Source organism: Microcaecilia unicolor, chromosome 5 (genome assembly GCF_901765095.1).
Source record: "Microcaecilia unicolor chromosome 5, aMicUni1.1, whole genome shotgun sequence".
Classification (NCBI taxonomy): domain Eukaryota; kingdom Metazoa; phylum Chordata; class Amphibia; order Gymnophiona; family Siphonopidae; genus Microcaecilia; species Microcaecilia unicolor.
Genome location: NC_044035.1, coordinates 308,722,065 through 308,746,535, shown reverse-complemented (window position 1 = coordinate 308,746,535; position 24,471 = coordinate 308,722,065). Strand labels below are relative to the sequence as shown.

Genomic DNA, 24,471 nt, shown 5'->3' with positions numbered 1-24,471 from the left:
CTCAGGATTGTTTTTTCCACCATCTATAAAAAAATCTTACAGTTTGAATTCCATGTTCTAATATTAATTTCTTAACTTTATTACCATAAGGTATACTGTTGAAAGTCTGTAGTCGAAGCTATGCCAGAATAGTGCAGTGTAATCTCACGCTTTCTACTCCTGGTTTTGTTGGCTTGTTTATTATTTTGGGGTTTTAAAAAATGATATTAGGGGGTCCATTTACTAAGATGCGCTGAAAAATGGCCTGCGTTGTTGTAGACGTGTGTATTGGACGCGCTCAGGTCCATTTTTCAGCGCAAGTGCAAAATGACTTTTTGGGGGGGGGGGCCAAAAATGGATGTGCAGCACAATCGTCCATTTTAGGCCTGAGACCTTACCGCCACCCACTGACTTAGCGGTAAGGTCTCATGTGTTAACCAGGCAATAATCGTCAGCGCGCGTAGACGGCCAATTACCGCCCAGTTAGCACCAGGCGGTACAAAATAAAAAACATTTTCTGCAGCATGTAAAAAATGGATTTACCGCCCGGGGCTCATGGTAGCCGGGCGGTAGTTACAAATTGACATGTGATGGACACGTATAGGTGCCTACGCACCTTCCTAAAAGGGCTCCTAGAACTTCCAAAACCTGTGATTCACCACTAATTCTCTACTCAACAGTTCTGGAACCATTGCTTTTTCCAGCACACAAACACTTAAAAGCACTCATTATCCCATATCAAGGAAGGCAGTCAGATGCCAAGAAGATGTGGCAGAAATATACAGAAATATTCCCTATCTTATACTACACACTTGATTAAAAAGGAATTTTATGAACTCCAGAAGGAAACTTTCTTTGGAATTGTGTAAGTACTAGGATGAGCATTAGAAGTAAATTTGACAGACTGAGATCATACTCCACACACCCTGCAGAGGAATGAAGTTCATTACTGTCATAGTATGTGACAAACGAACCCATTTGGAAACCGTGCCCCAAGGTACTTGCACTTGGTAACCAAAGGATTAAAAGTGTTGGTTTAAATTACAGTAGAATATTTGGCTTACAAATTTTGGGCCCTGTTTACTAAGGTACGCTAGCGTTTTTAGCACGTGCTAAGCATGTAGACACCCATAGGAATATTATAGGCAACTACATAGTTAGCACATACTAATGCTTAGCGCACCTCTAGCGTGGCTTAGAAAACAAGAACTTTGTATCTTGTAATTGACTCTCTTTCCTTACTCTGACTTAAAAACAGTGCAAGAAAGTAGAAAGTAAATGCAGATTTTCTATGAGATATTCCATTTTCTAAATACACTTATTCCCACCCCCACCTCCCAAGAGCAAATGCATCTGTATGAACTCTTATTCTATTTAATAATAAAATATTATCACAAGGGCTTTTTTTGAGGGGGTAATTGGGTGTATTGAGTACTGGCACCTTTTCTATTGTCTGCTAAAATTGACCATTGGACCCCACGTTTTAATGACAGAGCTCAGGCTCTACACACCAATTCTGTCTTGTAATAGATTCTATGACTGGTTGCAGGGGGCCTGGCTATTATGGGGTGGGTCCCTCAGTGATCACCCCACTCCTGAAGGGTGGCCTAGCATTTGAGTACCGGCACCATTTTTGCTAGAAAAAAAACCACACTGATTATCACATTAAATGCAAGGAAGTAGTTTGTATTTTTGCATTACTATGTATTTAAGGACCGCTAAATTCTGCCCATTAATTTTAAAAACTTTTAATGAGCAAATTAAGGGCTCCTTTTACTAAGCCACGGTACTGATTCCCAGTGCAGTAAATGTGGTGAGGTCCATTCAAGTCCTATGGGCTTTGTCACATTTGCCGCATCATTGGAATCGCTATCGTTTCTTAGTAAAATGATCCCTAAGTTTGCTACAATCTGTTGGTTCTACTCAGAGATCTTGAGCCAGTGATTAACGGATCTCCTTCAACGATTACTTACCATTTTGGGTATAACCAAAAAAAAAAAAAAAATCTGTAGAGCAGAGAGGCACTTGCAAACCCTGCCTAAAATAAGGGATTTTCTTACAGATAGTATCAATCGCTGTTCTAGGTTGCAGATTTCCAGATCATCTCTATTCATTTCAGTTTTATTTTTTGCTACACACACAGGATGATGAAAAAGACTGTTAGGGAAAGATGCTCTGCAGATTTTCTACACTGTTGCCTGTGGTCAGTAACCAAAAAAACCCAAAAAAACCCTCCTAACATTAAATATTGCATTGCTTCATAATCTTCTGATGCAGGTATGTTACAGGTGATGCTGACATTTTTACAACAATTACACGAATTAAAAAGTAGACGTGAATTCCATGTAGTCCCTTTATTGTACTAGTTATTGCAGTCAGATTAAGTCACATTTATAAAGCACGCCATCCAGTTGTACTGAAACGGATTATATTCAATTACATTGTTTCAATCACTGTCCTGTGAACTGGCAAATCCAATCAAAGCATTAGTCTTCAATTTAAAAAAAAATTAAAAAGAAATTGACAATTTGCCAAGCAGTCACATCACAAAGCACAATTACCTAGAAATCGCAATTAAAAGTTTAAAAAAAAAAATCACACTTAATCTCTTAGCTATCGATATAATACAGGAAGCAATGAAGGACAAAAGCATGAAAGCGGATTTATCTAACACTATAAATTCAGTCAGAAGCAGAAGCTGTAAAGTACACTAGCTGAAGCAGGACAATAAAAATACTGAGCATGGAATACTTTTAATCTCTCCCATTAATATTCATTTCCAGCTGCTTATAATAGCAGCGCCTCATGGCCAAATCATTAGAGTTTTACATCTGGGTTGCAAATGACACTTTGATTGGATGTAATGTTCAAATGGTCCTCCCCACTGAGCCTCCGTCAAGTCTTCTGCAGAGAGGTGTCCTGCAGTGCCAGTGCCTCACTGCGCGTGCTGGCTCAACGTGTGGTTCTGGAAAAGATGAAAAAACCAAGATATGCATGAGGGGCAAATTAATAGAACACGTACCCCTGCCCTCCCACTCAGTGCCACTTGTGCCGAACTTCACATAAAAGCCTCTCAATTATTGCAAAACAAAACAATAAAAAAAACCCCAACTTTTAAGTAATGGCTGCCAATATGACACGTTTGCTTTGTACCAATATCTCTGCAAAGGCTGACAGGTTTACACTGTGGGGTTTATTTATTTTACCAACCCAGTCCTGCCACCCGGATTTCAGTACAAAAAGGTGAAGACAAAGAGGGAGAAAGGGAGAGAAGAAAAGGAGAAATATTAACAGCAGGTAAGAGAATCTGTCCTCAGGGATTCTCTCAGCCAGAACAATAACAGAAAAAATTTCAGCAAATAAAAATTTCTGAGACCTCTAGGTCCTTTGTCAAGTTTCTGTGATACAGTATTCACAACAGAGCTGATAGAAAGTTGTTCACCAGTGACCCAGACACACATTTTTACCTATATGAATATTTTTAGATATAGTCCTACATATTCCCTGTAAAAGTTGAAGCTCTGGCTTGTTTTGTGCAGTATCATTAAGGCTTTAAAAAAACAGCAAGGCCTACACACCACTCTCTGAGAAACAGATATATATATTTTTATTCTAAGGGTCTTATTCTACAAAGGTTATGCTCCTAAATTAGGAGAATAATCTATTTTGGAGCATAAATTTAGAAGCATAACCTTTATAGAATAAGGACCTAAAGGACTAAAAGAATTAAATTGTTCTGTCCAGCCCCATAATTCTTCCTTACACAGCTGCAGCAAATAATTCATTAATTGATTGAGTTACCAGTGGAAGGAGACATTACAATCAGATCCTGGCACTGAAGCATTGACATTAAGCCCCGGATTCTATATAGCGTGTCTAGAGATCCACGCCGAAATCCATGTGTATTCTGTAACAATGTGCATAACTTAATTGGCTTAACAATCCAATCAGCGTTGTTAACAGCACTCAACAAGCAATAATAAGCACTAATTGGCAATAAATAGAATTTAAGATCACAACTCCCTAAGTGTATTTTGTAATGCACTGCACCTATAGTTTAACACACCCAGGCAAAAAGTGGAATGGTTATGGGCGTGTTTCATAGGCATTTCAAAATTTACATGCAATGTTATAGAATATGGCCCTTTGCGCCTAAATCTACATGCCGGGATTTACACCAAGTTTTCGTTGGTGTAAATGAGGTGCGTAGTTTTAGGTGCTAGGACTTCATAATAACACAAGCTTTTTGCCATACCGAGACAGACCGAAGGTCCATGAAGCCCAGTATCCTGTTTCCAACAGTGGCCAACCCACCCACAAGTACCAGGCAAGATCCCTGGCAAGATCCCAAAACAACAGAATACATTTTATAGTGCTTATCCTAGAAATAAGCAGTGGAGTTTCTCCAAGGCCATGTTAATACACCTCCTTGTGCGTCTGGGCAAGTCACTTAACCCTCCATTGCCCCAGGAACAAATAAGTACCTGTATAAAACATGTAAACCGCTTTGAATGTGGTTGCAAAAAGCACAGAAAGGAGGTATATCAAGTCCCATTTCCCTTCCCCCTTAAGGATTTTTCTTTTAGGAAGTTATCCAAATCTTTTTTAAACCCTGTTAACCTGCTTTTACAACGTTCTCTGGCAGCGAATTCCAGAGTTTAATTACACGTTGAATGAAGAAATATTTTCAATGATTTCTTTTAAAATTACTACTTTGTAGCTTCACTGTATGCTCCCTAGTTCTAGTATTTTTGGAAAGAAGTGATTCGCGTCTACCTGTTCCACTCCACTCATTATTTTATAGACCTCTATCATATCTCCCCTCAGCCGTCTTTTCTCCAAACTGAACAGCCCTAGCTGCTTTAGCCTTTTCTCATAGGGAAGTTTTCCGTTCCACTTTATCATTTTTGTCATCCTTCTCTGTACCTTTAATTCCACTATTATCTTTTTTGAGATGTGGTGACCAGAATTGCACACAGTACTAGAGGTGGGGTCACACCATGGAGCAATATAAAGGCATTATAACATCCTCATTTTTGTTTTCCATTCCTTTTCTAATAATACTTAACATTTTCTTTGCTTTCTTAGCCGTCGCTACACACTGAGCAGAGAGTTTTAACATATCATCAATGATGACACCTAGATCCCTTTCTTGGTTGGTGACTCCTAATGTGGAACCTTGCATCATGTAGTTCCCACACGCATCACTTTGCAAATGCTCACATTAAACGTCGTCTGCCACTTCTAGAATACACTTAGGAGCCCTTTTACTAAGGTGCGCCGAAAAATGGACTGCGCTGGTGTAGGCTCATGTTTCAGACGCGCACAGGTCCATTTTTCAGCAGCTCATTTTTTGAGGCCGAAAATAGACATGCGGCAAAATTAAAACCAGCATGCATCCATTTTCAGCAACTATTTACCGCCACCCAGTGACTTAGCGGTAAGGTCTCATAACCAGGCGGTAATCGTCAGCATGCGTACACTGTCGATTACCACTAGGTAAGCGCCATGTGGTAGAAAATTGCTACTGTGTGTTTTGGACGCGTGTCAGAAATGGAATTACTGCCTGGGGCACACGGTAGCTGGGTGGTAGTTCCAATTTGTCACGCGTTATGCGCGCGTAGGTGCCTACACACCTTAGTAAAAGGGCCCCTTAGGCAGAAATGTTGTTTTTACGCATGGATTTTCTAGGCGCCAAATACAGAATCTGGCCCTAAGGGGTTGTTCTATAAAAGGCATCAAAATTTAGGCCCTGAGATTCAGCGTTCTAAGTGCTAATTCTATAATGGCATTTGGGCATCCAGACTCAAATGTTGCACTACTAGTATACATCTGCATTTACATGTCAGCATTTAAGTGTGTCATCATCCAAAAAAGATATCCATACAATTACCATAACAGTGGTGTAATTTTCTTTTAAAGGAGGAAAAGCCTCAAACAATGATAGGATAATCCTTTGTTGATCACTCGTTCAACCTAAGGGAGTTCCATCCATTCATCATGGGCTAAAAAACCTCCTTAGTTTTAAACACAAGGTCCCCGAACCACACTTAATTCTGCTTTCTGCAGTTTTTCTGATTGACATAGACCTTTCTGACAGGACTTGGCATTGATTCAATACCTAAAGAGGGGTAGTCCACCACCCAATGACGCTTTTTTTGCCTAAGGAGGTTCCCCTGGTATTTCCATCACACGATTGAATGGCTTTGCAATCAATGGGAGTGGCTTAGCTATAAGCATCTGACGTCAGGCTTTATAAACCATCGCCATGTTGGCAGTTTAAACTGAAGAGAGAAAAGCCAGCATTGAATTTATTTATTTATTTGTTGCATTTGTATCCCACATTTTCCAACCTCTTTGCAGGCTCAATGTGGCTTACAATACATCATGAGTAGTGGAAATAAGAGGAAGTAGACATTTAGTATTACAGAAGGATTTTGGGTTACATGATAATGAAAACAAGAAAGTAATATAACAAGAAAGCATTATAATCATAATAGTAATATAGCAAGAGAACATAATAAAACAATTTTGGTTACATGTGGGAGAGTTCACATGTGTTGATCTTTGTGGTATGTCCTGTCAACGAGAATGTGAGGGAAGACTTGGAATAAAGGGAGAGGTCAAAGTTTGAAGAATTGTGTGGTGTAATAAGTGTTACTCTCTTACAGACGTCAGTTGATGGGCACCACGGACCCTGATGCAGGTATCGAAACTCGGGCCGAAGTTGGGCCGTGGACGGTGATAAGAGACTGAACAGCTGGAGAGATAAGTGAACCTTACAACACTAGCAGAAAGCAGAATTAAGTGTGGTTTGGGGACCTTATGTTTAAAACTAAGGAGGTTTTTTAGCCCATGATGAATGGATGGAACTCCCTTAGGTTGAATGAGTGGTCAACAAAGGAGTATCCCTGTATTACCATATAATTAAGAGGCAGAGGGAGGGAGATAGCACGGGAAATTAGTGCCCAAAATTGCACACATAAGTTATAGAACAGCACCTGGCTTCATTGTTTGTGAGCACTAATTGGCTTTAGCTACCAACAATGACCCTTAAAGTGGCATTATTTATTTATTACATTTATACCCTGCTCAGTAGCAGGTTCAGTGCGGCTTACATAGTACAGGTTACAAAATGTCACAAAAAGCACAAAGCTTTGGAATAGAGGAGTTATGATGTAGTTGTTTGAAATAGGTTAAGGTGGTTGAGATGGGCAAGGGAAGTAGGGTAGGGGTGGTGTGGATAGGGTAGGCTTGTTTGAAGAGGTACGTTTTTAGCAGCTTTCGGAAGGGTAGATGGTCGCTGACTATTCGAATGGGTCTTGGTAGAGCATTCCGGATTTGGCTGTCCATAACGGAGAAGTTCGATGTGTAGTAGGTTTTGTACTTGAGACCTCTGCAATTGGGAAGCTGTAGGTTGAGGTATGTTCGAGAAGATTTTGACCCGTTTCTAGCTGGAAGGTCAATCAGGTTGGTCATGTAGCTTGGAGATCCTCCGTATATAATCTTGTGAATCAGTGTGTGGACTTTGAAGTTTATTCGTTCTTTGATAGGGAGCCAGTGGAGTTTTTCACGTTGGTATCAATGTGCCCTCTAAGGACTGAATTGACGTGAGAAAATATTTTCTGTTACCTTACCTTGTGAGCACTTGTGACAAATACATACACAGACATGCACATACACAGACATGCACATACACACACACACATATAAACACTCACAGGGACGTTGGAAAGAATTTCATGAGCCGTACTCTGCATGCTTCCCCTACTTGTTCGCCTGTAGTTTATAGCTACTCTGATTTTTACTCAGATACTGGATGTTCAGCACAGCTTAACAGGGAACACTGCTCCCTCTGTACGAGCACCACACTTTAAAAAAGGAAAAAAGGGACTGAAGGAGCTTTTTTGAACACAGCGGAACATAACCCCTTCACTGTCTACCAGCTGCCTTCCCCAGTACTTCAGTTACTGATGGTATTATACACAGGTTATGCACTACAGGGAATTATATATCCCAAAAAATTTTTTTAATAATGCAACATTTTTAACAGAATAGTATTTACAGTATTCTGGAAACATATGCAGGTACTTTAACACCTGGCTCACAGTCAGCCCTAGCTCCCCAGTTCTGTTGGCTATGTAAACAGTAATGTTCAGCAGTACTGTAACAGAAATTGAGGTTACTAACAACCATAACATAACTTACCTATCAATGGTTTTGGTAGATTGCCAAATGGCCATCAGGCTTCAGCTCCGCTAGCCTTTAGTTTGTTGATGAGTTACCAAATATGGTTAGAGCAGCAGGCTGAAAACCAGGGAAGTCAGGGTTCAAATCCCACCGATGTTCCTTGAGATCTTGGACAAGTCACTTAACCCTCTATTGCCTCACATATAAAACTTAAACTATAAGCCTTCCATGTCCATGAAAATACCTACTGTACTTGAATGCAACTTGACTTGAGCTATTACTGAAAAAGGTGTGGTGTAAATTCAAATCCCAATACCAGGTATAGTGTGAACTTAGTAAGTGATGGCTGATAAAGACCTGAATGGTCCATCCAGCCTGTCCAACAGTCATATTCATTATCAATTCAAGATTAAATCAACAATGAATGTGATAATACATACTTGATCATGGCCTTTCTTTGGTGTTTCTGAGACATAGACTGTAGAAGTCCGCCCAGCTCTGTCCTTATGTTCCAACTACTGGAGTTGCTGTCCAAGACCTCTCCCGCCTATCTGAATCCATCTTGTCATTTGCGGGACACAGACCTTAAAAGTCTGCCCGGCACTGTCCTTACATTCGAAATTACTGGAGTTTCCATCAAAGCTCTCTCCAGTTCATCTTACAACCAGATTGCTATATGCGGGACTCAGATCATATGATCCAACCCAGCACCAGCCTTAGTTGATACAGTCAGAGTTGCCATCTAACAAAACACTACAAATATCACTCAGGACTGAAGACTGACAGAACAATTCCAACATACCATAATAGCAGTAACTTCCACAAGTCAGACAAGCAGCACATACCTAGGAAAAGACAGCACTATCAATTTCGCAGTGAACACTAGAACATCAATAAACCTATTATAAAATTAAACAAAAACCAGATTAGAACAGATTGATCGATCGATCGATCGATCAGTCAGTGCTAAAAGAAAACCACATCTCTTTCACAACCACTAAATAAAAGTGGAAATAAAAATTAAACTGAACCCCCAAGAAGCCAGACTTTTCATACTGTGCAACACCAGAGACAGAGAAAGCAATGCGTGTCCCCCTGTACTGTGCAAAATATAAAGGTAGTATACATTAATTTCAAAAACAGACATATTATAACTACAACATAACAAATTAACAAATGCAATAAAACAAACAATGAAAAATATGATGCCATTTTATTGGACTGAATATATTTTTCAATTAGCTTTCAGAAGCCAAAACCTCATTCCTCAGGTCAGGGCAGTATATTGCTGTTATGGTATCCTGTCCTGACCTGAGGAAGGAGGTTTTGGTCTCTGAAAGTTTGTCAAGAAGGTATTAAAATTAATCCAATAAAAAAATAACATCTTACTTCAATTTTCACATTTTATTCATCAATGCTTATTACCATAGCTACCACACTATTTTATCTTGAACAAAAAATTAAATTATTTTTTCCACTTTTGCTGTCTGGCCATTTACTATTTTCAGTTGTGCTGATCCCAGTCTCTGGTTTCTGCATACTCATCTTGCCAGGATTTTCTGTCTATTTGTCAATTTTTTTCTCTTCCTTTTTCATTCAGCTTTCTTCAAATTTCTGCCTCTCTCTAGATTTAATTCTTTCTTACTATCTAATCCTCAATTCCTCCCTTTTTTTAAAATTGTGTCTACCTCTTTCATTCATCCTGGCTCTCCTATTTCACTTCCTCCTATTCCTCAGTCTCTCAACTAACTCTATCCCCCCACCCATCCAGAATCTTTCCTCTCTTTTCCCTCTTCCATCCAGCATCTGCTCTTTTCCTTTATCCTCTGTTCCATCCAGCATCTGCCTTCTTCTCTCTCTCCTTCCATCCATCCAGTGCCTGCCTGCTTCTTTTTCCTTCTTCCACCCAGCATCTTCCATCCAGCACCAGCCCCTCTGTGTTCCCCGCTTCCATCCAGCATCTGCCCCTCTGCCCTCCCCACTTCCATCCAGGATATGCCTCTCTATTCTCTCTACTTCCTTCCTGAATTTGCTCTCTGTCACTTTCTCACTTCCATCCAGCATCTGCACCCTCTCATCTCCCCACTTCCATCCAGCATCTGCTTCCTTCCCTAACACTCCCTAAGCTGCTTCCCCAAACCAGCAGCAGCAAAACAAATTACAACTATCACATTGCCGCACTGTATATACCCACAGCTGCTAGCTCTGTCCCAGAACAGGAAGAGACGGGGAGGGGACAGGCAGCTGAGGATATATAAGGTGTGGCCCCACAATGTTTGTATTTTGTTTTTCCACTGCTGCTGGTGGTTTGGGAAAACAGCAGAAGCGATGGACGGTGACAGGTAGATGCAACAGGTCTCTGTGCGCTGGCTTCACAGTGGGCTAGGATGGTTGTGCGGTCTCTTACCAGAAGATGCACAACCATGCATATTAAAGAGAACAGTGATTGGCACCAATTTTAGTTATGCACATAAGTGCACATAGGCTCCATTCTATAAACTAACAGTCAGCGTTTTTAAATGCCAATATCGCCAGCTAGATTACCTCCAGATATTCAGTGCCAGGCTATGTGTGGGCCCCAGCACTGCATATCTAGGGCTACTTTTACCGTTTGCTGTGGTTTATGCGGGTCCCGGCCGATATTCAGCTGGGGCTGCATAAGACAGTTATATGTGTCCCGGCTGAATATCGGTTAGAACCCGCATAACTAGCGCACCTTAGTAAACAGGGTCCTTAATTTTCCTGTGCTAAAGCAGAAACTATAAAACGTACTGTTATCAGTCCTAAAATACATGATATAACAATATTAAATATTTTGAATATATTAACAGATTGATTTTTAATTGCTATGTCTTCTCTGTATACATCTCTTTAAGGAGAGTATGGTGTCTTCCAGTTCATATTTTACAGCGTCAGTTGTGTCTAAATACAGGGAATATTTAAATCTTCAAAACACTTCCACTCTTTGTACATATGCAGTTTCATTAGCAAAACTATTTGTATTTCTCCCTCTAACGTGCAAATAAAGAACAAAAATGCACTAGCTCATTAACGGCATTTATCTAATGAAAGGTGTCTTGAGGAAACAGTTCAATAATGACCCCTCTGTACCGAGACCTGGTCTCTCCAGGTAGTGGTCACCCCACTGGCTTCCAGGATGAGGGAGAATTAAATTTAAAAATTCTTCTGCTAGCACATAGGGCCTATTTATTACACAGGGAATCCAGAATATCTTATTCCCGGTTGTTGCCTTATCAACCTTCTCATGTGTATTGAGATCCTCGTAAGGAAATCATTTGGCTTTTCCTTCTCATAAGAGACTCTGGTAAGAAGCATCTCAAAATACTGCATTTATCTGTGTGGTACCAGTGCTTTGGAATTCACTTCCCCTGGATTTAAGGAAGGAAGGAATGGTTTCATAAGAAGAAGCTGGTTTAAAGATGTGGCTTTTTAAACACGTTTTTAATATATGATCTACTACTGTAGGAGAAAGGGAATTTGAGAGTATTCTAGACACAATCAGTCTATACATCCATAACAAGCTTTTTCAATGTGTCACAGAAAGATTTATTATTTAAAATGATGGAGGAATTGTTGTGCAATTCATCCCCCGTTTTGTCTTGTAAAGTTTGTGAAAGTTTCTTTTTTACATATTGTAAAACATTCTGATATAACTTGTGAAGGGTGGTATTACAAATACCATGGATAAATAAATAAATCAAAAACACAAAAAAGGCAAAAAAACTGCTTACAAAGGTAAGTAGAAAATACAAAAGCAGATTATATAAAACCAAGTTTATTAAAATAAAACCCAGAGGTTTTGTTTTAATAAACGTGGTTTTATATAATCTGCTTTTGTATTTTCTACTAAATAAATAAATCTATAGCTTGTAATTCTATGTACTGGCCACAAGATGTCAGAAGAGCTGCTGTGTTCTTAAGACAAAAGTTATCGGAGATTCTGAAGGAGACATTAATTTCTCAACAAGACAAAAAAGGTTCAAGCAGGTACTGGGGCAGTCAGTAGCTGAAATATTTTACCAACAGGGCTAAAATGGGTGAGTTTAGAATGTGGAAGAAAATGATCAATGAAAATATGCCAGTGTTATACATTACCTTGCGGTCAATTCTATATATGGCGCTAAAAAAAAGCACTATTCTATAAGCTGTGCTTAAAGTTAGGCACAGTTTATAGAATAGCGCTTACTCCCTGAATCATGCCTAACTTTAGGTGCAGCCATTTGCACCAACAAACACAGTGTAAATATGCATGCTTTAGGGGGTCTTTTATAAAGACGCACGCTAAACGTTAGAGACACCCATAGATTCCTATAGGTGTCTAGCATTTAGCACGTGCTAAAAATGCTAGCGCGCCTTAGTAAAAGGACCCTTAAATTAAGCGCATAACTCTCCCCTTATTCTATAACAACATGAAGAAATGCCAGGAACACCCCTGTTCCACCCATGACCCTGTCATTTACGTGCCCCTCCCTGTTTTTATTCATGCATAAAATTTAGGCACAGCTTCATACCTAAATTCACACACGTAAATTCCAATTAAATCTAATTAGTGCCAATAATTGGTTGTTATTAAGCCAATTATTGGTGCTAATTAGCATAGTTAATTACATTGAACTTACACCCAAATTTGCATACACAATTTTTAGCAACTTTTATTGAATTAGGAGGCTAGTGCATATTTCATCCATTAAAAATAAGATAAAATACAATTGTTAATAACTAGTGTAAAATGAAAACCTGATAACAGATGAAATACTAATGTTGTCTGGAAACATAGTTATAGATCATTACGAGGGATGTTTACCAAACAGGGCAGACCATTAGCATGACAGCCCACATCAAATGTTTCAGCAGATAGCACAGATGTACCCACACTATCTCCCAAATTATTTGATGTGGATCCCTTAACTATAAACCTAGTATGCAACTCAATCCCCACTAGAACCAAGTTCCCTGATCTCACCAAGTAATAACACCCCCTGTAGACCCAAGTGAACGCCCCCCTGTAGACCCAAGTGAACGCCCCTTCTCAGGAACCTTCCCAAGTTAAGCCTCTCCACTCAACCAAGGCTTTCCCAAGGAAACATCCCCCACCATGATCTAAGCCCTCTTCAAGGACCACAACCCAACATTTCCCCACTTCTCCACCCCCTCTAGGACTCACCCAAGAGTATTGTAGGTCATCTAGTGGACAGGACAGGAGCGGACCCCCCGCCATACTTGCACTGTGGCCACGGGATCAAATGGCAGCTAAGACCCTTAGTGGTTGTTTTGTGGTACTACCTCTGGGGGGGGGGGGTCAATCTTGCCAAATGCCCTTAGGAAAGCCTGAAGTGGAGGTGGGTTGTGCTATCAGTTGGAAAGAGGGGAAGCCTTGACTTGGGGGGGGGGGGTGCTTGATAGGGGGGCATCTTAACTCAGTGGATCATAAGATAAATCAGATCAGTGGGTACATATTTTTGGGGAAGGCTAGCATCGTGGTAGTTTATTACTTCTTGGGAGAGGGGTTAGGCTGCTTTATATTTTATAGGGCCAAGGCAAACAAACTGCACTTAATACCACCACAGAGTAGCATTCCTCTTGGGGAGGCATCAAGGAAACCCACGCTATTATTTATTTATTTATTAGGATTTATTTACCACCTTTTTGAAGGAGTTCACTCAAGGCGGTGTACAATAAGAATAGATCAAACATTCTATTGGCGGCCCTGACAGCATGTGGTAACATCCCACATGCTAGCTGTCAGGGCAGGTTACATCGCATCTCCACCCATAATCCTCATGGATCCTGTCCTACTCATTACACATGCTAAACAGTTAGTACAAGATTTTTACCGTGCTGTCTGGTTTTAGCATGCAGTAGCTGTTAGAAGGGGTCTGCATTAACAGCTACTACACACTACCAAATGGCTAACTGCTTAACATGATTTCGTAAACAGGCCCATTAATCAATGCCAGCCTGGTCTGTGTGGCATATCAGTAGTTAGGTACTAGTAATTCAGGGAGGGGGGGGGGGTGGAAATAACCTGGGAGATCATGTGTTATCCAAAAAGATAACAGCTAGTAATATAATAAAATGAGGTTACACCCTGTTGAGCTTTGATCTAGAATTTATGAAGAAGCCCAAGCACAAATTTTTGCTCCAAGAACATTGCAAAACTTGACCTATATCTATTAACATTGAATCATACAAGTGTTCCTCGGCATTTCTAAATGGTCATTGTTACTGCACATTGCTGATGCTATTTTCTAGGTCTTACTTGCATGGGAATTCAAAAAATATATAGGTTTGCTCTCCTCAATGTAAGGCAAGGATTATTCACACTAGACAAATCCATACTCATTTAAGCAGTGTTGTTTAAATTATAATGCACAATCAGCACTGGATGCAGGACATACAGGCCACAATCAGGGAAGAGGATTTTAAATCTGTGTGGCTGCTGCATTGATTGTATCAGGCAAGTCAATAAAGGGATGGAATGTGGCTCTAAATCAGATAATGAAGCTCTCAATGTGACACCCCCCTCCCTTTCACAAACATGGGTTAATAATATGTTCTGCCACAACTTAATACAAAAAATACGATGTTTTGCTAAAGCAAAGGTGGCAAATGAGAAAATGGGTCAGGTACAAAATCCACTAATAATTCCCAGTCTTGTGCTCAGCCTCTTCCTTACAAAAACTCAAAAGACTCACATGTGGGGGTTCCCCCCCCCCCTCTTTGTAGCAGGAGCGTAGCCACGGATGGGCCTGGACGGGCTCAGGACAAGTCACTTTTGCTCGAGGCCCACCCTAACTAGCCCCAACTCAACATCCCTCGCTGCCTTTTCTCTCGTGGCTTCGGGTCTGGCCGTCCGGGAGCATTGCCCGCCTCAAATTCTGCTCCTCCCCACCGCTGCCTCGGTCCCTGCAGCATTCTTTTTTTGGCCCGTCGCTGGCATCGCTGCGATTCACACAGGCAGCTCCGATCCCCTCTTCCGCGTCCATCTGGCCCTACGTAAACAGGAAGTGTATCAGAGAGAGCCGGATGGACGCGGCAAAGGGGAGCGGAGCTGCCTGTGTGAATTGCAGTGCTGCCGGCGATGGGCTAAAAAAGAATGCTGCAGGGACCGAGGCAGCGGCTGTTACGTTCCTTACCTGGTTCCAGGCCTGCACGGCCGAGTCGCCGGCGAGGCGCGGTCCGGCAGAGATAGCCGGCTATCTTGGTGGTGTTTCTCCAGGATAGGTTGGCCATCTTGGGATGGGCATCTCAGCTTCTGGCGGCCATCTTGCGGTTGGCCGGCTGCAGGAAGGAAGCCCATTTTTGGGTGTTGTGCTTCTCTGCTGATGGGAGCAGCCATCTTGGATCAGCTGCACATGCTTGAGACTGATTCCTACACTATTGAAAGCCCTGCCTCCAGTCCTTCATTGCTTCGGCCTCAATTGTCTCAGAGGTCCACGCCGGAGTTCTGTTCACCGGCTTTCCTCAGTTTCTGTATTCCTGTGTACCAGACCTCGGCTTGTTTTCCTGACCAGGATTGTTTGCTGCCTGCCTAGACCTTGGACTGATTTGACTATTCTTTGCCCTATGGATTACTTGGCTATTGGACTGTGTCTGCTTGCCCGCCAGCCTGGTCAGCGGTTGTGCAACCCCGCCAGTTCCAGAAGTCCTGGTGGCCGCCTGCACCTGGGGGCTCAGCTCCCAGGGAACGGTGGTTGCTTCCCAGGTGAAGCTAGGGGTTGTCTGGCTGCCTGACTGAGTGCGGTGCCACTCCATCTCCACCGTGCTCAGTCGGGGCACAAGGGCTCATATTCACCAGGTCATAACAGTGGTGGGGAGGAGCAGAATTTGAGGCCGGCAATGCTCCCAGACAGCAAGATCCGGAGCCGTGGGAGAAAAGGCAATGGGGGTGTTGGATTGGGCAGGATGAATTGGAGGAAGGCGAAGTGCTGGACTTGGGGGGGGGGGGATAGTGCTGCTGGACTTGTGAGAGGAAGGGGATTGGAGGGAAGGGAGAGAGCTGCTGGATGTGGGAGGAAGAGGAGGAGGGGACTGAATGGAAGGGAGAGAGTTGCTGGAGGTGAGAGGAAAAGGAGGAGGGGATCTGGATGGAAGCTTCTGGCCAGGGGAGGGAGAGGAAGAAGGGGCTGGAGAGAAGGGAGAGAGCTGCTGGACAAGGGAGGAAGAGGATGAAGGGCTGGAGGGAAAGGAGAGAGCTGCTGGACATGGGAGGAAGAGGAGGAGGGGACTGGATGGAAAGGAGAGATCTGGTGGACTTACTACTACTACTACTATTTAGCATTTCTATAGCGCTACAAGGCGTACGCAGCGCTGCACAAACATAGAAGAAAGACAGTCCCTGCTCAAAGAGCTTACAATCTAATAGACAAAAAATAAATAAAGTAAGCAAATCAAATCAATTAATGTGAACGGGAAGGAAGAGAGGAGGGTAGGTGGAGGTGAGTGGTCACAAGTGGTTACGAGTCAAAAGCAATGTTAAAGAGGTGGGCTTTCAGTCTAGATTTAAAGGTGGCCAAGGATGGGGCAAGACGTAGGGGCTCAGGAAGTTTATTCCAGGCGTAGGGTGCAGCGAGACAGAAGGGGCGAAGTCTGGAGTTGGCAGTAGTGGAGAAGGGAACAGATAAGAAGGATTTATCCATGGAGCGGAGTGCACGGGAAGGGGTGTAAGAAAGGACGAGTGTGGAGAGATACTGGGGAGCAGCAGAGTGATTACATTTATAGGTTAGTAGAAGAAGTTTGAACAGGATGCGAAAACGGATAGGGAGCCAGTGAAGGGTCTTGAGGAGAGGGGTAGTATGAGTAAAGTGACCCTGGTGGAAGACGAGACGAGCAGCAGAGTTTTGAACCGACTGGAGAGGGGAGAGGTGACTAAGTGGGAGGCCAGCAAGAAGCAGATTGCAGTAGTCTAAACGAGAGGTGACAAGGGTGTGGATGAGGGTTTTGGTAGAGTGCTCGGAAAGAAAGGGGCGGATTTTACGGATGTTGTAAAGAAAGAAACGACAGGTCTTGGCAATCTGCTGGATATGAGCAGAGAAGGAGAGAGAAGAGTCAAAGATGACCCCAAGGTATCGAGCTGAGGAGAGGGAGAATGAGAGAGAGGAAGAGGGGGCTGAAGGGAAGGAAGACAGCTGCTGGACTGGAAGAAATAGGAGGAGGAGACTGGATGGAAGGGAGAGAATTGCTGGAGGAAGAGGAGGAGGGGATCTGGATGGAAGGGAGAGCGCTGCTGGACTTCAGAGAGAAGGGAGAGAGCTGCTGGACAAGGGAGGAAGAGGAAGAAGGGCTGCAGGGAAGGGAGAGAGCTGCTGGACATGGGAGGGAGAGGAGGAGGGGACTGGATGGAAGGGAGAGATCTGGTGGACTTCAGAGGAAGAGGGGGCTGGAGGAAAGGAAGACAGCTGCTGGACTGGGAGAAAGAGGAGGAGGAGACTGGAAGAAGGGGAGAGAGCTGCAGGAGAAAGAGGAGGAGGGGATCTGGATGGAAAAGAGAGAGCTGTAGGATGTGGGAGCAAGAGGGGGCTGGAGGGAAGGGAGAGAGCTGCTGGACGTGGAAGGAAGAGGGGGGAGGAGAACTGGAGGGAAGGGAGAGAACTGCTGGTACAGCACAAGGAGGGAGGGAAGGGAAATAGAGATACTAGACCAAGGAGATGAAGGAAAAGGGAACAAATACTAAACATACAGTATGAGGGAGGAAAGGAGGGCGGGGTGGGTGGGCAGGCAGGGAATCAAGCAACCAAACCAGATGCTGGAAAGGGGAGGGAGTGAGAGGGAGAAAAGCTGGATGGGGTAGGGTCAGAGAGGGTAGAGATATAATGGCACTGGGGACGAAGAGAGGGGAGAAGCTGGACAGAAATATATGGACACAGAGAAAGGGAGATACTAAACATGGAGGAAGATAGAGGTACAGAGATGGAAGAAGATGGATAGTGGACATGGAGAGAGACAGTGGAACTATCAAATGGACATGAGACCTTGATGAGTGAGTTAAGAGAAGGATGTAGAAACCAGAGCCTGGGACCAACATGACTTGAAAAATAAAATGAGCAAACAACAAAAGGTAGAAAAAAGAATTTTAGTTTTCTATTTTGTGACTAGAATATGTCAGATTTCAAAAATGTACATCCTGCTAGATATGGCTGGGGCCCAAGGCAGAAATTTGGGAAGGGACACAAAAGCTTACTAACAGGCTGCACCTTCTTCAGCTTCCAGCTGGCCTGGGGTTCTCTCTGGCTAGGGGGCCAAACGCAGTTGCTCTAGTTGTACCTCCCCTAACACTGTCTCTTGCATGTGATTTTGCACAGTATAGGAGAAAATGCATCTCTTTGTATTTCTCTGTGCTGTGCTAAATGCAAGGTCTGGCCTCTTGGGATTTTGATTTAATTTGTTTATGGTTTGTGGTCACTTATTCTGTATTTGTGTTCTGTGTGTGTGGCCAAAGTATTCTGTGAGCATCAATTTTCTAAGTAGTATTCTATAGTACTTTGGCTTCTTCCGTTTTCTTGATAGATGTATTGATATTTTAGGGCCCCACTTTAATATTTAGGGCATATTTAAGGGAAGCCTTTGTGTGTTGGTGGACCGTGGTTCAGTGGAGGATGAAGAGTGCATCCTCTTATATTTTCCCTAGCTCTCAATGTGGCCTGCAGCCACTGAGGCCAGCACTGCTACTCCCATTGAAGTTATTGGGAGTGGGGTAGGTGTGCGGTAGGAGTAGGGGCGTGGGTAGGGCATATCAGGTGGCAAGTGTTTCTCTAGTGCCCATCCACCCAACCTGTTGGCCCACCCAAAAATTGCCTTCTGGCTATGCCACTGCTTTGCAGCAAAATCTAAACTTTTAATCGCAGCACCCTATTGAAGCCCTGACTTTATTTTTAGAGCTATTTTTCATTATCAAAGTCAGGTACACTGAATTTCTACCATCTTAATTCACTGAAAACTTTTACTGTTAGTACAAACAGAAATTCCTCCATGAATTACCTTTTAAATTAACTCCTATAATATAAGGCTACTGTACAAGGATATTTTTTTCAAGAATGGGTTGGATGTGGGAGAACCAGATGGTTCTGATCCTGGCAAGTATTACTATCCTCACATTCTGTAGAACAGTGGTTCTCAACCTTTCTTCTGCTCTAACACACCTGACTGACAATATTTACATGTATGACATACTAAACACTATAATTTGCAGCTGAACAAAGGAAATAAACCCATATATCATCTAATTGTTACTAACAATGATGTAAGGGAAATACAGATGCTATGGTGGTGACTGCCAGGGTGGAAGAGTGGGGTGAGCTGCAACATTTTCATTTAGGGCTGGTGACAGAAGTAGGGACCAGTTATGGAGATTTCAAGTAACTCTCCCCAACCTGCAGAATTTTTTTTAAAGGGGGTGGGCCAGGTAGATCTCCCCCTCCCCCCCATACCTTAAAATCCTCTCTGCTGCAGTCTTCGCCCAGGCAGCAGCAGCTGAACAGACTGCCTGCCTGCACCGGGACTTCCTCCCTGAACCATTCTACCCTTCACAAAACAGGAAGTTGTGTCAGAAGGGGCGGGTCAGTTCAGGAAGTAAGTCCTGGTGTGAGCCGCAGGCAGCCTATGAGTGTAGCTGCCCAAGTGAAGACTGTAGCAGAGTGGGTTAAGATATGGGCGAGGGGCCGGGTCTGACAGGGAGTGCGAATGCAACAAACACACCTAGCATAAATACGCCACTGTCACATATGGTTGTTAAGAAAAACACAAACGTGCTGTCTGTCAAATTTTTGGTGATTCACTGGTTGAGAACAACTGCTCTAGAAAGTACTCTAGAAATTTATCTTTAACGGGCCCATGTCCTAAATAAAAAGCCAGTACTACTGTCTCTTTTGCTGCAAAGAGAGTATTAAGTACAGCTCATGATTTTCAGGTCTGTGTCACACAGTTTCACTTTGGTGTGTAATCTTTTTGCACGCCTCTGAATTTCTCAGAATATATGGCTAACTGAATAATTAAACAAAGACCATGCTTACTCTTTAGGAAGTTTCCTGGACTGCAAGCAAATCACTCACAACAAAAGGAACATAAATTAACATAGTGCTGCAATTTAATCTTTTATTTTTCTGGATAATTTTCGTGCTTCACAAATAGCTCTGACTTATCCAGACCAGAGCCTGAAAAGCACAACAACATTAATTAAGATACAAGAGAAGCACAATACCTGCATAGAATTTGCACAGCTACCTTTTAAAGTGTACAAGAATGGAAAATAATTTCTAATTTCAGGGGGTGACTAAAAGAGAAAAAGGAAAGAAAAGAGACTGTGTAACAATGAAGAAGGGTGCCAATCCATTTCTAGGCCACCTGTCACGAGCTTGACTTTCATGGTGATGAGCCTACCTCCCGTATTTATGATGCTACATCTCAAGTCATTTTATGCCAGTAATTAGGTTCTCCCAGATCTCAATGCACTCCCAGCAGCAGCCACTACACCTTGTGTAACCTCACAGACCTTCTTTCAACATATGGTCTTTAACATGCAGACGCTTTACCTACTTAAATATCTCTAACAGGCAGAAGCAAAACCATGAAGTGCATAACAGATGCATGAATGCAGCTGGACATACAATCCCGATCCCACCTCTCAAAACCATAATTTATTTGTGTTTGACTGGTCGGGAAGTATACACGTAGGACAATGTCGGAAATATTCTCAACTGCAGTGCAAGAGGCTCTAACATTAGTCTACCGTCCTTACTTCAGTTCATGGGAGATTCTGTAATTCCTCTCCATGTATTTTCTGAATGGTACCTGTTATCAATAGCAATAGAAAGGCTCAGGGGTTAAGATATATTTATTATGACATTTCTATCCTGCATTTTCCAAAGAAAGCTCAGGTTCAATGTGGCTTACATAACAAATTAAGAAGAAAACATTACAAGAAAATTAATATTAATACAAGAATACAACTACTTTAAAAATGTTTTCATACTAGCTGAACACAGATCTAAAGAAGTGTGCTTTAAGTAACTTCTAAATGACATGTGATCAACTGCATGTCTGATATACTTTGGTTCCAAAATAAAATAAAATAAGTACAAATCCTATTTTGCAATTCTGTAAAGATTAGGAAACACTACGAGGGTCCATATTTTAGCCCTCTGAGATGATCAGTCCCTCTAGACAACACACACATAAAAACAAAGCAAAAACAATGGGTTTTGAATTGGAACAGCACTAATCTTGAAGCATGATTAAAAACCGAGTAGAATCATTAAAACAGAAGCGAGAAATATTTTAAAAACCTCTCTCTCTTTTTTTTTCCTTGTGCCATAGAACACTAAAGGAAAATCACCTCTGTACCCCATTGCAGTTTACAAGCTGTGTATTTTTAGAACAGTTTGACAATCATCCAAGGGTCTAACTCTAACAGATGGCCTGTCTTAAAGCCTCATATGTTCAGTAGTTTGCACTTCTGACAAACAGTAAACGTACTCAAGAGTGTGCCATAAACAGAGCTGAATGAATACTCCAAACACAATTTAGTTAATACACTTCATTAAAACCGATAACTGATGTTCCTCATAAACCAGGTGTTTATGCTCCTTTTGGTCATTTTTGGTAGCTCTTAGATGGTAGAAAGGCAGAGTTTGAGGGTTTTTCCTCCCTCTTTCCAAGAAATTCATTGCTCATTTCCTACCCCTTCACATACACAAGAGCAAAGACAGGAAAGACTATGCCCTTTTTGTCCCACCACCCACTGAAAGGACCTAGAAATTGTGAGAGCTGAGCAGCAAACAAGATGACAATTTCTCCTCAAGCAGAGAAACTTCTCATCTGAAAGAAGAACCTGGCATAAACTCATCTAGTATCAGCGTTCTAATTTTTCATCATCATTCAGTGCATGCAGCTGTGGATTGGATTAGGTTATCTGGGCCTGGTTGACTGAGATGAAGTCTGCTTAAGCAAGGACTATATTATGAAGGTGCTTTGATAAAAAATAAAAATCTCTTCTCCTGTGCCTGCAGAAAGTGCTAAGCCTCCTCCAATTTCTTAAAATTTTTTTTAAAAAAGTGAGGAAAGCATGCATAGCATGACTCAAAATTCTTTCCAACCTCTCTGCATGTAAACGTATGCGTGTGTATGTGTACATGTTTGTGTGTTGGTATGTGGGTGTGGATGCTTTTGTTTTGTATTTTTTTTTAATTTCCATAAATTTAATAAATCGCCAATCACACATTAATGCAGTTAAGAAGTTTGCATACAATTTAATTATAACAATGTGAAAGGGGCAGGGCCGCCGAGAGACAAAGTCGGGCCCAGGACAAACACCCCCACCCTGGCCCGCCCTGCTTACTTGTCATGTTCCGCCTCCAGTCACTATGCACAGCAAACTTCCCCAGGGCCCAGCACTAGCATTGCTCTCTTGTTCCTGTTTGCGGCAGCGCCACAGAACACAGTCCTTCCTTCCTTCCTGCTGCGTCCAAAGATGCCAGGCCCTGGGGAATTTTGCCCCCCTCACTAACCCCCTCCCACCCTAAAAAAATTTTAAAATATTTTTCCACTCTCTATGCCAGCCTCAAATATCATACCCAGCTCCATGACAGCAGTATGCAGTTGTGGGGAGTGAGTTTGGAGGGAGGGGGGGGGGGTTGGGGGGCTCAGCACACAAGGTAAGGGAGCTATGCACCTGGGAGCTTTTTCTGAAGTCCACTGCAGTGCCCCCTAGGGTGCCCGGTTGGTGTCCTGGCAGTTGAGGGGGGATCAGTGCACTACGAATGCTGGCTCCTCCCACAATCAAATGGCTTGGATTTTGTCGTTTCTGAGATGGACGTCCTCGGTTTCCATTATCGCCGAAAATCGGGGACGACCATCTCTAGGGACGACCATCTCTAAGGTCGACCTAAATGTTGAGATTTGTGCTTCCCCGACCGTATTATCAAAATGAAAGATGGCCGCCCATCTTGTTTCGATAATACGGGTTTCTCCACCCCTTCGCGGGGACGTCCTGCTAGGACGTCCTCAGGAAAACTTGGGCGCCACATTCGATTATGCCCTTCTACGTAAACCACTTTGAATTTAGTTGCAAAAACCACAGAAAGGCAGTATATCAAGTCCCATTTCCGAATGTCCATCACTTTGGACATGGATGTTCGAACCACCTTCTGAATGGGGTATGTCTATGTCTTAGACCCACCTGAGTCCTGCTCACAACACGCCCAGACCTTTCCTCCTTGCTATATGGGCATGCTTCAGTTTTATACAACTATATCCTAGTTTTGTATAATTGGGATTTGACCATTCATGCACTGTCTAAATGCCAGTTTAATGACATCTAAAACGTCAACAGCACTTCCAAAATAAGCACCATAGAAAATGATGGCAGATAAAGACTATGGCCTGTCCAGTCTGCCAATCCATACCATGTACTATCCCTTCCTTTCCCTTAGAGATTCTATGTGCTTGTCTCATACTTTCTTGAAATCAGATACAGTCATATCCACTGGTGCCACTAGGCTGTCATTCAAAGCATCTACCATTTTTTCTGTACAGAAGTATTTTCTTAGATTACTCCTGAGTCTATTCCCTTTCACCTTCCTTCTATATCCCCTCATTCCAGAGCTTCCTTTCAGTTGAAAGACACTTACCTCCTGGGCATTTATGCCATGAAAGTATTTAAATGTCTTTATCTTATCTCCCCTCTCCCATATTTCTTCCAAGTATTCATACTGAGATCTTTAAGTAGGTCCCTATTGCATTATGACAAAGATCACTGACCATTTTTGTAGTTGCCCTCTGGACTGACTACATCCTATATATATCTTTAGGAAAGTGCAGTCTCTAGAAATATACACAGTACTCTAAGGTGGGAAGTTATCAAAATGCAGTAAAAGACAGGCTTTTAATGCACCTTGATTTACTACCCTACAGCATATCTATACTGCAAGTTGATGACTCCCTTGGTAAAGAACAAATGCTGTTTAAAAGCCATCTTGCATGCAGCTTTAGTCAATTGGCCTGGGAGCAACAGGCAACCAAACAGCGGCCCGATGCTTCTGGATAATTTCCTAAAGGGAGCAGAAACATATTTAAATTGTATACTCCCATGCACTCCCACTTTCCCCACAGAAAACCCTTAGTTGTAGACCCCTCCCAAAGATGGAAACTTTACCCTTAGCGAGACTATTGCTAGCAGTTGCCAGTGCCATTGGATCTTAGCATCGGCATGGGCAGGAGTGACTGGGGAATACTCTTGCTTGCCCACTAAATGCCCTGGGAGGGTGAAGGAGCCTTGGAGGGGACCAT

General features: G+C 42.5%; 1 protein-coding gene across 2 annotated transcripts in view; it reads right to left on the bottom strand.

Annotated features, from left to right (window-relative positions):
- Positions 1-2,333: 2,333 nt before the first annotated feature.
- Positions 2,334-24,471, bottom strand: part of ZNF423 (zinc finger protein 423) — a 451,119-nt gene continuing 428,981 nt past the window's right edge. For both annotated transcript variants that reach the window (XM_030204361.1, XM_030204359.1), the window contains exon 6: positions 2,334-2,944. In XM_030204361.1, coding sequence (XP_030060221.1) covers positions 2,915-2,944 — 30 coding nt within the window. In that variant the 3' untranslated portion in view covers positions 2,334-2,914. The remainder of the gene's footprint in view (positions 2,945-24,471) is intronic.